Genomic DNA, 15904 nt, shown 5'->3' with positions numbered 1-15904 from the left:
TATTGTATTTTTTGTTACCTTGTTCTCGTCCTGAACATGGATGAAATAATTACCACTGGACGTTAAGGCACCAACAATCAATCAATCATTATCAAATTACATTAAGAGGTTATTTAAGAGTGTGCTGTAATAATAAAGTTTGGTATTAACCATTCTTTTAAATGTCATATATTAAAATAAATGTATATATTTTAACTGTCTCAAAACGACAGGCGTTAATCGATATTTAACTTGTTCTTTACATTAATAATTTAATTTGTTCGTTAAATGTTTTTCGACTCGAGTAAAAAAATGAAATTTAAAATTTCGACTTTGATTATCTAATTTTGTTGATCAATGCAGCTGCCAACTATAGTCACGATTTTCAAATCAATACTCATTTGTGCAGTTAAAGTTATTATGTAAAAAATTAACGTGAAACTGCTCTATCATTGAAGTATGACTGTAGTGCTTTTAAATTGCCTTATCAATATCAATATTGAACCAAAAATAATTATTGATGAAATTTTTCCATTAAAACTTTTCATAAGTGTTTAGAATAGGAACCAGAAAGATGTTAACTATATTTGCACTTAGATTAGTAACAATGTCTTACTTGACAATATCGTGTTATATACAAAACGTGTTAGGTTTATTTCAGAAAAATAAACAAATGGACGCAAATGTGATATTTGAATTGGAAAATAGAGGACCAACCATGTGTCTTCGGGAATGTACACATTATAAAGGTTATAGTGGTGTTAATTACAGACGAGATACACTGACTTGTCAACTGTTGTCTGTATCCCTACCAGGAGACCAGTTAAAATATAGTGAAGTCTTCTCATTCTCTGATATATACAATTTTACCTTGGTAAGATTTTTTTTTATTTACTTCTAACCAATAATATTCTTCATATTATAGTATTACCTTGTTTTTATTATTAAGCAGTTGTAAGTATGAAAGTTGTTAAGTAGATACAATCATTAAAGAATTTTGTATTTAAGTCAATGGCGTGTTTTGTCTACAAAATCTCATCAGTGACGCTCGAATTCAAAAGATTAAAAAGGCCAAAAGAGTACGAAGTTGAAGAGGACCAAAATACCTAAAACTTTTGCCAAATACAACTAACGTAATCTCTTCATGAGGTAGAAAAGCCTTGGTATTTAAATCTTGATTTATCTCGACAACTAGTGTTTATCATGATTTTCAAAAATTAGAAAAACAAACTTTTGTAAGAGCACGACTAAATTTCCCAATCAATATTGCATGCGGCTTTTTTATTCATGGGAAGTCGGTACATCGTTATATATTTTGAAATACATATGTCGGAGAAATAACTCAACTTTCCGACATAACCTTTACAAAAGTCATAAAATTAATTATCTTTAAATTAATGTACAATATTTTACAAACAATATTGTTATTTTGAACAGGACGTTAACATGGTTAAGCATACAAAATAAATTTTGCGTTCTTTTTGTTAACTAGTTATTTTCTTTATATAACTATAATTTTAGGATGGAGATAGTTGTCTGCCTACCAATCCCTGTAAGGAACGTGAAAAGTGTGTTCCATTGGATAAGAATGGACACGTTTGTGTACCGTATCGTGAGTAAACTTAATATCAATCTTAGTATGACTATTCCACAATTACAAATTTCGGATTTTTGTTGTTCATTTTGTCCTCTTTGAATATTACAAGTGGGCAACGTTTATGAAATGTTCGTTTGAGTTTAAATGTAGAAATTACTATATGGTTCGTCAAAACATGTATCATATAATATTTATTTTTTAATTCCATTCGATCAACTTTTAAAAAAATATGCAGTGGAATTATTTCACCTTAGAGCACTAAAGGGATAATAGAAGTCAACAAAAACAACAAGTTTTCAAAATATCACCATGAATACACAACATACCTTAGACGAGAAATGCCACCCTTTGGACAATAAAAACTTGTTCGCCAAAAGAATGTAGTTTCTGATTGTCACTTTGTTTAAAATCCTAAATTTAATCAGTAATTTGTACATTGATGGTGTTTTTCTGGTTTGAGTAAACAATATCCTTGATTTGTAGTTGATAGTTTGCGCTAATGACAACGTTGGTGCTGGGAATAAAAGAAATGTGTGATATTGTATCATTGATGCAACAACCCAACAACACTAAAACAATCGTATTGTCTTCAACAATTCACAGCTGGTTTTTGTTTTTGAGACAAAGTGTTAACAAAGCAAAGACAATATTATATATTTATTCTGTTCCCTTGAGGACCTTAAACGTTAGAGCAAGTTAGTTAATGATTTAACGAAGTAAAAGTTTACTTTAGTGGCGTAATGATTTGAGATTTTACATTGCATCTACCAATTCTATGTTTTATTAAGATATTAAAAATAATTAAAAGATTGAACATAAATGTATTGCAGTATAAGTTTTTAAAATGTGTTATCCCTTCCTAAAGCTTTACTGGATAGGGTATCATTCCATAAAAATGATTAGTTAATTTAAAGGAGTAGGTCCGGTAAGGGCCGATTTAGGCCTCAATTTTCAAGTTCATCTGACGAAATATTTAAGACACTTTGTAAATACTTAAATGTCAATTTCAATTGATTTAATTTATTTTTAGTGAACGATTTTAACTGATTAAGTCATTAAAAACGCTCCGATTCAAGCTGAAATATAAAAAATCTATCAAATTTGCCAAAAATCGTCATTTTTCAGATGGTTTTTGTCAAAAAATGAAAGTGGCCACATCCGTGTTCATCCTTAACCTTTATATATATTATGTATTATCGTCAAATACAACATGCATTACAATATTATGAATGAACACGAATGCGGCCACTTTCATTTTAGACAGAAACCGTCTAAAATTTAACTAAAATGCTAATTTTGTGAAGATTTCAGTTATTAAGCATGACTTTATGATGCTAGTACCCGATATTTGTGCATTGTATTGTAAACAACAGCCCATATAGATGTAGAAGAATCATTCTACTTTGCAATCAATAGCTTCATGATTACATTATCACAATTTTGCAAAACTGCTATATTTTGGGGCCAAAAAGGGGTCTTACTGAACCTAGTCCTTTGGTTCTATGTTTTCTGTGTTCAATTTTTTCAGCAAACACTATACAATATATCAAGCTCCAAATCGCTACCAATATTATTGTCCGAACATAAGGGAAACAGAATTTTAAAGCATGTGAAAATGTTGAATGATATAAATCATTTAAATATTCGAAAGATCCACTGGTTGGTTTTAAATCTCGATCTTTTTCTGAATTAGTTCTACCAAAACTATATATTTCTTAACCCTGTATACAATTTTGAAAATAATTTGAACAAAATTTATTTTATAATTCTTCCTGTGTGACGTTTTCAGTCTGACGCCAAACACGTGACTCTACACATGAGTTGATGTGAACCTTGCCATTCAGTCATAGGACTTCAAATATTCCAATCCTTTATGGGTTGATTTACAATTTCTTTGCTTTTGTCCTAATTGAGATTATGACACAGTAATATCTTCTGTACCCCTACATTGACAATTCTACCTAGTATTATGTTTGTTTTGTTCGCGTATCGTTGTTAATATACTTGAATTTAATGCGACTGTCATACAAGTGAGAGGTATAGCGCTGTAAAAAAAACTTTAATCCGCCATTTTCTACATTTAAAAATATATGTACAAAGTCAGGAATGTGACAGTTGTTTGACCATTCGGTTGATGTGTTTTATCATTTTAATTTTGCCATGTGATTAGGGACTTTTCGTTAAGAATTTTCCGCGATGTGCTGTTTTATTGTGATTTTATTTTTTAAACTGTTATCCATTCATGTTTTTAATGTGACAATGCTTGATTTGAACAACAGCTTAAACAATAATTTCATTATACCAGTACTCGATATATTGATCTTATCTTATCAGCGTTGAGAATAAGCAATTAAAAAATAATTAAACGGTAGATAATTGTAAATAATATATAAACCTATTTATTTAAAGATTATTTGATTAAATTTTCTTTTGATATAATCTGTACTAATGTACGACTTCCAATCATAAACCAAACAATCAAATCGATATTATCATTAAAATACGAATATCAAAATGAATGTTTTCTAGATCGTTTGTTTTTGAAGGATTTTTTTTATCTCTTGTTTGCCAGGATATTTTCGATTTTTCCTCAACTAATAGTGTTTGCTTGACCCAATGTGGTCTGCTCATTGCATTTTCTTTTCTGATCTGAATCAGCATTAACTTACATTAATAAAACTCATTTTTTTGTCTCACTATTTTCAATGGTAACGTAAGGTACGGTTGAGAGGTCAAATATATGCTTCATACATTTTTGTACCACTTTTTATGTAACTTTGCTTTATTAGAAATGAACGAACAACCTAGTGGTGAGTTACAATTGTGTTTGTGTATATTCATTAGTTTAATTCAGGTTCTTAGTTCTATTTCTTTATTTTCCGAATTATGTCAACCTCTGTCTTTTAACTACACTCTATTAGATATAGCCACTACTTTTTATTTTGTTAGTTGTGTTAAAAAAAGTACACCATACACCCTTATTTGAAAAATAGTTCATCTGGTATTGTTATTCCTTATTCAGAAAAATAATGATAACAAGAATGTGTCCATAGTACACGGATGCCCACTCGCACTTTAATTTTCTGTGTTCAGTGGACCGTGAAATTTGGGGTCAGAACTTTAATTTGGAATTAAAATAAGAAAAATCATGTCATAGGGAACATGTGTACTAAGTTTCAAGTTGATGTAACTTTAACTTCATCAAAAACTACCTTGACCAAAAACTTTAACCTGAACTTCGCACCATCATTTTCTATGTTAAGTGGACCATGTAATTGGGGTCAGAACTATAATTTGGCATTAAAATTTATAAGATCATATCATGGGGAACATGTGTACTAAGTTTCAAATTGATTGGACTTCAACTTCATCAAAAACTACCTCGACCAAAAACTTTAACCTGAAGCGGGACGAACGGACGCACAGACGGACGAACGGCGGCACAGACCAGAAAAAATAATGCCCCTCTACTATCGTAGGTGGGGGATAAAACACATCATTGCGACTTTTGCAAAGGTACTAATTCTGTAATTGAAATCTGTAGTACACAGGCAAAATTTGCTCACATGAATCTCGCATAAAATTCACAAGAAAATTTCACGTGAGATTCACCTCAATCGAGGTTATACATGAAAATGTTCATGTTCAGAAAAGTTTCACGTGAAATTTTCAAACAAAAAAAATTAATAATTTATTTGAAAATTTAGAAGTTATTTGAAATACTCTATTTTGAAAATTCATGTGAATTTCACGCGAAAAGAAATTCACGTGATTTAAATGTGAAATTCGTATGAGATTCACGTGAAACTCACAAAAAATGATTTCACGTATAACTTCGTTTGAGGTGAAATTCATGTGAACTTCAAGTGAGATTTACATGAATTTAAATTCACGTGAAATTGATGAGAGTGACATTTGCCTTTGTACTGTAAATTTACTTTTAATATTAAGTACTTTTTCTTTACTCTTAAATTATTGTAATATTTAGGTACCTTTATTTTACAGTTCTTGTTTTGTACTGAAAATTGGTACAGGAATAGTACCAACAATGATCATAGTATATCATGTTTGAACATCATAACTATAAAAGATTTGAAATAGACAAACTTTCAAACTGCTGAAAATTTAACGATGCAACCAAAAATCTGTAGTACTTTAATTTCAAGTACAAATCAAGTACTGTAAAATAAAGGTACATAAATATTACAATAATAAAAAAGTACCTATGCAAAAGTAGCTTTGTATTATGACGATATAAACAATAAGACTTAATATAGCAAAACGTGACAAATTCGCAAACTTGGCAAAAGTACAGAGTCATTAAAATGGTTTACATACACAGCTGCAAGGTATACGTATTGAAGTTTATTTCATGTGGTATATATATATTTCAAACAAAATTTGTGTACGTTTATATTCACAAAACGAAAATGAACCTGTTAAAATCATTCCAAAAAAAAGCTCATGAACTCATGTATTTATATTAATTACTATGAACTCGAAATGAATGCTTGATACAATGCTCTTATTGTATTATAAATGTGACAAAGAACAAAACCCAAGAAAATTTAGTGTTTGGAAACGTTATTGTTACTAAATGCATGTAATAATCTGTTAAATTGTCGATTGTCATATAGGAAGAAAATAAAACGAACTTTTTACACTGACTGAAATGCTCAGATCCGTGTTCATTTATGAAAATAAATATGATAAAATATCACGTCTATAAATTAAGAAAAACTACAAGTCGTTATTATTAAAATTAAATTATCAATGTTTAAATAACAATACAGTTTTTATCCATAAACAGTGGCGCCATGCGATGCGCAGCCATGTAAAAACGGAGGCATCTGTCGTAACAAGGTGAACAGCTATGTATGTACCTGTCCAAAAGAATGGACTGGTCCCAACTGTGAAAGTAAGTTGAAACAATCTGAAAATCTTTGGTTTTTACTACACAATAGGAAAAGTAAGTTGAAATGTTAAGGGGCTAAATAGATGTTTCATATATTTGAGATATTCTTTCCTATCGATACCGTTCTAATTGCAAGGTCTCTGGATAAATTGTCATTGTGGTAAAATGAATTTACGTTATATTGCAGAGTTTGATTTATAACGGTAAATACGGTCAAAACATTTAATTTAACTGTTGTCTTTCAAAATTTTCGGTAGCCTTTAATTGATTACATTTATTTCAAAGGTCAAAAACTTGAAATCGTAGACTTGTGTACAGATATATTTGACTGTTTTTAATGTAAAAAAAACAAAAAAAAACACCAAAAAAACGATTGAAAACCGTTTTTAACTATGACAAGTAAAATATGGTTAAATATATGTTACTTCTAACAGGAGGCATAAAAATAAGGATCGCAGAGTATCAGATAATATTTACAATGTGTAAAACATGTTAAATCTCCATAATTTTATAGTACCTTTTATATGTTGTGTAATATATTCTGTTGTTTCTGTGTCTGTGTAGAAATGGCGATGTCAGTTATTTTTTACATTTGAGTTTAAATATACCGTTGGTATCTTTCGCCACTCTTTAACTTATGATGATACATAATATGAAGATTCAAGGGCGTTAGTAATTTTTGGCACTCCATTTTGAACAATAAGCTAATTTAATCACATTTCTGAGATCAAGTATCAATTTTGAACATATATATTTTTATTGTAGCAAAAATATGTGATGTGAAGATGGACTGCTCTGATCTCAAAAGCCCTAACTGCAAAACTGGTACATACCAGCTCAATATTAATGGTACCGTTAATGTACTCTGTGAAATAAGTGATAGTGGGGGCGGTTGGACTGTGAGTATTAAAAGTTAATGGTACAATGTCCTTAATAGTTCATTTCGAAAATAGAGCTCTTGTTTTTAAAAATTTTCAACTATGCAAAACTAATCCTAGGTACAAGTTTCACCATTGTCTCAAAAGGGGGAGTTTTGATCATGACATATAAGGATGCTTCAATTAATGATTGTGATATGTAAATGTATATTTTGTGATCTTAAAATGTTTGTGGCCTAATAAATGTATTTTACGTGATCTTACAATAAAAAGAGCTACTTTAGTGCATAAATCCTGAACTAACCATTATTGATACTACGAATGTGCGTTATCCGTGATATTACAATGATTGTGAATCTTTAAGGGAGTTATCCTTGATCCGACAACAATTGCGACTTCGTAATTTCATTAGATGTGATCTGACTAAAAGCTTGATTCCGTTAGTGCATTTTCCGTGATGTGACACTAAGTATGACTTATTAGAATATTTGTCTTTTTTTGTTTTTTTTCTATTTTTAACCATGGCGTTGTCAGTCAATTTTCGATCTACGAGTTTAAATGTCCTCCTTGGATCTTTCACCGTTCTTTTGTCAGTGCTCAAGCAATTAACTTGATTTTGTCAGTGCATTAACTACCGGTGATGTGACTGAGTTTTACTCCGGCATTATCCGTTATGTAACTATAAAAGTAACTTTGTGAGTGAATAATCAGTAATTTGACGATACGTGAGACTTCATTAGAGTATTTTTATGATCTGACAATAAGTTTGACTTCATAATCATGATAATTGCATGATCCTCGATTTGACATGAAGTTTGACTTCATGAGCATGATACGTGCATTCATTATCTTCGGTTTGAGATTTTTTTATTTTGTTAGTGTATTATTGGTGATTTTGAATTCGTTGTTGCATAATATGTGATCTGGCAATATGTTTGACTCTGTTTGTTCATTATCCGTTATGTAACAATGAATATAACTTTTTCGTGCACTACCCGTGATTTGACTATATCTTCCTTAGTTCGTTATTGGTGTTATGACAACAATTGCAACTACGTAAATGCAATATAGGAGATCTGACTACGATTTTGTCATCGTAAGTTCATGATCAGTAACGGTGATCTGACATTAAATTTTATTCTGCTTACGCATTATCTGTGGTGTGAATTACTGATGTGAGTTAACTTTATAAGTGCATTTACAATAATCTAACAATAAGTGTGAATCGTAAGTACATTATCCGTAATCTTAAATTAATTTTGACTTCGTTAGTACATTATCCACGATCATTATGATGTGACAATAATTGTGATTTTGGAAGTGCATTATTCGAGATCTGACCCTTTTGAAAAACTCTTTGGTGAAATATACATTTATTAAATAGCTGTTGCAGCGATTGCACATTGCCAATGGCGTTATGTGCATCATAATTATGCCAACAACACAATATCCTTGTTCGTACTTCAGAATTCCCACTTTTGGTATCTGTGATATGAAGATAAATGTGAAATCGTAAGTGCATTATCTGCGATATAAAGATAAATATGACTTCATAAGTGCATTATCCGAGATCTGAGAACAATTATGACTTTGTGAATGTATTATCCGTGATGTGACAATTAGTTTGACTTTGTGTGTGTAATTGTATTTACGTTTTTAGCCATGGCGTTGTCAGATTGTTTACGATTTATGATTTTAGTGTCCCTCTGGTATCTTTAGTTCCTCTTTAAAACATTGTTTTGTTGTTGTCTTTTTGAATATATTTTAAAGCTCTTAATTTGGCTTCAAATTATAAAAATTGAGCAGACGTACTTGTCTCTCATACACGTTAATTAATTTGAGATGGTATATAGAGTAATTTCTTAGTTATAAGTGCCTTTGAAATTGAAATAAAATATGTACAATGTAATAAAGTAAAATCCACTTAATTAAACGCTCCACCTGCACGTATAGTAGTCATTAAAGAAACTACTTAACAATTTAACATATAATTCCTTTATCAAAGAACGTGTTTAAAACAAGCAATTTATGTCAATAATAACTAAAAAAGGAATAGTTTTAACAAATAGAGACGGAAACCCTTTCATAGCGTATATCTTACTGTGCTTGAAGTGAAGATTAACTTAACTTCATATAAAACTAATATTTACATTAAACAATTGTATTAATAGAAATCAAACAATATCTCCATATTAACATACAAATTATAGATTAACGAGTGTGATTAGAACGAATTAAAAACTTGCACACGGATAAAAATTGTCAAAGGATAATGACCATTTCAAAACCTTTATTCTGTATTTCGTATGTGTCCATGTTTAAAATGTGAGAATTTCCGTCCGTATATAAGTGAATTCTTTTTAAATGTAAGCCTGGTAACTTTGATAACTATAAATACGAATACAATTAACAGAATACGTTATTTGTAAAATAACTACTTTAATCAAGCATGTGTGTTATTAACAATAACATATTCATATGCGTGGCGTAACTAATAAAGAAGTCAATGACTCTTTTTGTCTACTGACTTTTGTGAAGGTCGGCTTGAGTTGTCACTTGCTGAAAAACTTGATTGTCTGTATAAATCATATGATGTGTAAAAACCAATGTCACGTGAAAAAAAAGATTTTACTATTTTTTTAAGGTGTTTCATAGAAGACAAAGCGGTAATGTTGACTTTTACAGGGATTGGGATTCTTACAAACTTGGATTTGGAAATATAAGTGACGAGTTCTGGCTTGGTATGCTGTATTCTATGTATTTGAAATATTATTTAAATTCGTTAAGATAAAGAAAGTGTATAACAAAAGTAACACAAATGAGTTGCTAGTCTGGCCAGAGCATAAGTATTGAGTACGGACCGCGATGGCGAATATAAAATGTGTTTTACTGTTCTATGGTTCATCAAAAATATGTACAATAAATGATGTTATGTCCTAAAACCAACAAGCATGATAAGATGCGTAATCTTATTCATGGACACATTTCCACAATGATGATTCTCAAAAATTAAGGGAATTGTATATTTTCTTTTTACATTGATATCCTTTTCTTAATCAGTTATAAACCAAAACATCACAGGAAATGCAATAAATTCGGTTAATTCCACATGTTTCAATGTACATTTACGGAAATATATGGCGTTTAACATTTGATGCTACCAACTTAATTAAGTATAATATTTAAAACTACCAAGTTAATTAAACACCCTTCATACACGTTTGATTCATCTTACTACACTAGTAATCTCCCTTAACACATACGGGCATTTTAGTCACCGTTTTGTTCAGAGACAGATAAGGACAGGAAACCAGACTGTTCAAAACGAGGGGCGAATAATGCCAGAAGGAAATTTAGTTATAAATCTAAAGTAAACTGAACAAGCCATTGATAAAAAAAACGGACAAACACATGGTACACAAAACACAACATAGAAAAATAAAGACTTAATCAAATTACTAACCAGTGAGTGTTTAAAGTTATAATGCTTAGCTAGTAGTATTTAAAAAAATATCTTGGAAAGATAAATTATTTGTCAAGGAAACGTTACAAATCTTCATAGCGTAGCAATATTAATCAGATGATACTTTAAGATTGACCCTTCATCTTATTTTGGTTGTATGCATGAAATGTCTATTGAAAAACTTTGTTAAATTTTAAAGGCCCGGGTGAAATCGAATTCGTAATTAAAACTTATGAATTACAGTCAAATATGCCAGTAACAGTCATCATAGGGAGTTAGGAACACTGACCTAAATGAAAGTTGATATAGTTAAATGCAGGTTTATGTTGTGATGGTATGCTATTGTTTCAGAAAAAGGGAGAAGGTTTGGATCCATTAAAACGTTTAATCCCGCTGCAAATGTTTGCACCTGTCCTAAGTCAGGAATCTGATGTACAGTAGTTGTCGTTTGTTTATGTAATATATATATATATATACGTGTTTCTCGTTTCTCGTTTTGTTTATATAGATTAGACCGTTGGTTTTCCCGTTTAAATGGTTTTACCTATAGTAATTTTGGGGCCCTTTATAGCTTGTTGTTCGGTGTGAGCCAAGGCTCCGTGTTGAAGGCTGTACTTTAACCTATAATGGTTTACTTTTTAAATTGTTATTTGGATGGAGAGTTGTCTCATTGGCACTCACACCACATCTTCCTATATCTATTAAACTGTATGAGTATACATGTATCTACAGTAACAAAAGACAAAGATGAGTGAAAGGTCAGTTGACACTCATAACAGCTTTGACTGTACTTAATAATTCGTTTAATATTTCATTTAAAAAAGTCTTAGCTGTTTAATATAAGTGCATGCACTATAAGCGATGAAAGTATTCAACTGCATCCAAATAGCACGGATAACAAAACCGGCTGTAAATTTGAATGTAATCCATTTAATTTTAGGTAATACATATTTACATCTCTTGACAAACCCAGGCAACTTTACCCTGAGAATCGAATTAGAGGATTTTGACGGAAATCATCGTTACGCTGAATACACTCACTTCTCTATCAGTGATGAAAGTTCTGGATTCAAATTGAAGTTCAGTACATATACAGGAGATGCAGGTATTTATAACAATTATTTTGGAATACTAATAGTTATCAAAGGTTCCAGGACTAAAATGTAGCACGCCAGGCGTTTAGTCTACACAAGACTCATCAGTGACGCTCATATCAATATATTTATAAATCCAAACAAGTACAAAATGGAAGAGTATTCATGATCCAATATTCCAAAAAGTTTAGCCAAATACAGCTAAGGTAATCTATGCCTGGGATAAGACAATCCTTATTTTTTATTGAAAAATTCAATGTTTTGTTAGCAACTTTTTATTAAAATGACCACATTTTTGATATTCATGTCAACACCAAAGTGTTGACTACTGGGCTAATGATACCTCGGGAACGAAACGTCCACCAGAAGTGGAATAGTTATAAAAAATACCAGGACTATCATTAAGTACGCCAGACGTTAGGATGAATATGTTCATGTAATTTATAAGAAAACAATTTGTCTTGGTTTTACGCTTCTCTAAACATAAAGCGTCTAGTGCTTATTTTATCACACACAATAAGCAAATACCAACCAAATATAGAAACACTTAACATTTTGTGTAATGCTAAACTTATATCTCACAGCTTGATTTTGGAATAACCTTCATCAGACACGTTTAAAGCAAACTATTGAGAAAGAAAAATTACGAAAAAAATTAATCATAGAGGTTGTTTACCTAATCTTAAAAACGTCTGACGTCATTTAGTCTAATGGAGTGTACATTTAGGAACTATTAATAAAATTGTTTAAACAAACATTTAAACAAGTTCGACCTCAAGGCTGCTAGGGTGTCTTCCGCTAGTTGCATAGTTGAACAGCAGACACGATTGCATGTATTTGTCAAGATCTCTAATGTAATTAATTTGTTAGACTTTCCATTCAACGAAGAATTTATACTTTTTAAAAACTGAAAATACTATTGTTTGATTAAATTTTTAACATTTTCATATTAGGGGCGAAAACACAGATAATGTCGCATTTTTATATGAGAAAGTGTCATAACTATGCCAACCTAAGAGTCCCGTCATCCTATTTTTTTTTCATTTCACAATATCTATTTTCAAAAAAAAAATCTGAACGGTTTTTTTCTTTTTATAACCGAATTCTGAAAAACCTTTACAACTTACAATTTTGTACAACCAGTTGCTAGAAACACGCGTGGTGATCCAGTGTGTTAACTTTTTAAAAAGATTGATTAATTATTGGTTGCTTAACGTCCAGTGGCAAATATGTCATGGATATTCAGGACGAGAACAAGTTCCCAACACGTACAATATGAAGGTTGATATGATAGAGGCCATCTGGGATGATGGTCGGAGAAATTTGGACTGCCACAGGAAAATGAGGGTATCTTGGATAGGAACAGAAATTTTGCCTTACAACAGGCCACCTACGGATCCTCAAAAGAGTTGTTGCAAGGGTTCTTAACGTACAAAGAGCGTGGCACTCGCATTTAACGTCCCCCTTCTGACCGGACGTGACTGCGAACTTGATACATCCCGCACAGCCAAACGGACGCCCCACTTCGGCAAGCGGTTTACTGCCGGTCGGGAGAAGACCAAGTGACCAAATTGCTATACCCCAGTCACCCTTAGGGGGCTTTTTAAAAAGATCTATTGATTTGAATTAAGACCTCCTATCTACATTCGCCAACTGGATCCCCCAAAAAGTTGTTAAGCTTTTTCACAAGTTGAAAAACCTTTACAACTTACAATTTTGTACAACCAGTTGTTAGAAACACGCGTGTTGATACATTGTGTAAACTTTAAAAAAAAAAATCTATCGATTTTAAGACCACCTATCTACATTAGCCAATAGGACCCAAATAGGGATAACAAAACGTTTATGATAATTTGATGACTGGTCGCAAAATTGCTCGTTTATCATTGTACCCAGTAGATTGTACTAAAAAAATAGAATTGTTATCGTCCTTCATTAGTAAACATATTAACTGGTTTGACATATGATCTGTTATCCGGCCTTCATTCATATCTTTTTTCATTGCAATGAGTCTGATGTTCACTCTCGTCTTATGTATTAAATTGTAAACCTGGTATCTTTGAGAATATCTTCTACACATTTTGCGTATAATCTAAATTGATTACAATTTTTATTATAACATGCAAGTATTCTTATCGTTTATCAATATCACTCAGTGCATTTATTTACTTTAGGAGATGCACTTACGTATCACAATGGACAAATGTTTTCGACTAAAGATAAAAATAAAATGAAATGTGCCCAGGACTACAAAGGAGCTTGGTGGTACAATGCTTGTCATCATAGCAACCTGAATGGTCAGTATCTGATCGGAACGCATTCGACATTTGCTGATGGTGTGAATTGGAAGGAATGGAAAGGACACAACTACTCACTTAAATCAAGTAGAATGATGTTCCGTAAAGCATAACTTTAGTTAATGCGTAAAACATAACGTTAACTAATGCGTAAAGCATAACGTTAATTAATGCGTAAAGCATAACATTAAATAAAGCGTAAAGCATAACGTTAATGCGTAAAGCATAACGTTAAATAATGCGTAAAGCACAACTTTAATTAATGCGTAAATTACAATGCATATGTTGTTAACGTCACAACCGCTGCTTAATCTTAGTGTGACACTCAATAATCTAAAAAACAATAATTTCAATACTGTATCAGAACGACTGCTATTTTTCTAGCGGATTTCTATTTGATTAAAATTATCACCATACAACATTGTGGTTTTTTTAATTACTTGAAGAAATGAATCTGCCACCTCAGAAGTTTTATACTTCTTCATTGAAAATCTGACAATTCTTAAACTGTGCCATTGTATGAAAAAATGCTTAATTTCCCCTTGCTGTCTTTCCCCTCATTTTACAACGTTTAGATGATTTCTCCCATTTTATTTATCAAATATAATGTTAACTCATTCATATCCCTGACTTGGTACGGGTATTTTCCTAAATTGATTATGGTTGAAAAATTCGGGTTTTATAGCTATCTAAACCTTTATCTTGTGTGACAGTCGCATACAATTCTAGCCGTATTAAATATAACATAAGGAATCTGAGACTTAGATCTGAGCTGCAAGTTATTTTCTCCATTTTTTTTGGACTATAAACAATAAGACATAACAGATTAATCAACCGACACCATGCCATAAACTACAATAATAAATACATGATTGTTGGATGAACACAATACCGTATATAATTGCAAAATCGCCCTCAGTATAGCAGTCAGATTCGGGAATAAGACAATGATGGTATTGAAAGGCAACTTTGTTAAAAAAAATTAAGACACAAAATATTGAAACATTACACGTTATTAAACCAAAACAAACAGTCAAAACCTTATCGAAGAAGTTAAATTATGAATCTAACTAATGCAATTAAATTGTCCAACAACAGCATCACTACCTCCGTATATATTTATGATAAAATGTCCTTATAGAGGCATTTTGAAACGTTAAACATTTGGAAGCTTGGACATATTTGCAGTCTTATAATCATTATTAATGCATGTTGTTCTTTGAGATGACCCACAATTATCAATGGCATTGGTTACTAAATGTAGATCAATATCAGCAAGTACTAAATTAGCATCATTTTGAAAATCTATCTAAATAGACAATAATAGTGCATTGACTAGACATATCAACGATATAAGGATGAGGCTTAGAAACGGGGAAAGCGAGGCTATCCCGAGCATTTTCCCCGTTTCGTGCCGAATCCTTATATCGTTGATATGTCAAGTCAATGCACTATTATTGTCTTTATACTTCAATCTAAAAAAAACATTTTCAATAGTTGTTTAATGTGTTAATTTTATTATTTGATTTAAACATTTGGAAACTCCCCCTTTTATAAAAAGGCCTCATATCATGCAGGCGGAGAAATATACAACACAATGAAATGTACATTTCATTAAGAAAACATTTAATCGATGGTGAAGGAATTATTGTTTGAGAATAAACTAAAATATCAACAATAA

General features: G+C 31.2%; 1 protein-coding gene across 1 annotated transcript; it reads left to right on the top strand.

The window, feature by feature from the left end:
- Positions 1-488: 488 nt before the first annotated feature.
- On the top strand, positions 489-14344 carry LOC134717761 (techylectin-like protein). The gene is made up of 7 exons (XM_063580255.1): positions 489-853; positions 1501-1591; positions 6387-6494; positions 7257-7390; positions 10014-10110; positions 11773-11937; positions 14101-14344. The coding sequence occupies exons 1-7, from the start codon at positions 554-556 to the stop codon at positions 14334-14336; spliced, it is 1131 nt and encodes a 376-aa protein (XP_063436325.1). The 5' UTR covers positions 489-553; the 3' UTR covers positions 14337-14344.
- Positions 14345-15904: the final 1560 nt, after the last annotated feature.

The sequence above is a fragment of the Mytilus trossulus genome, chromosome 5, assembly GCF_036588685.1.
Source record: "Mytilus trossulus isolate FHL-02 chromosome 5, PNRI_Mtr1.1.1.hap1, whole genome shotgun sequence".
NCBI classification, from domain to species: Eukaryota; Metazoa; Mollusca; class Bivalvia; order Mytilida; family Mytilidae; genus Mytilus; species Mytilus trossulus.
Note: the sequence above shows the minus strand (reverse complement) of the source record. Positions and strands in the feature narration are given on the sequence as shown.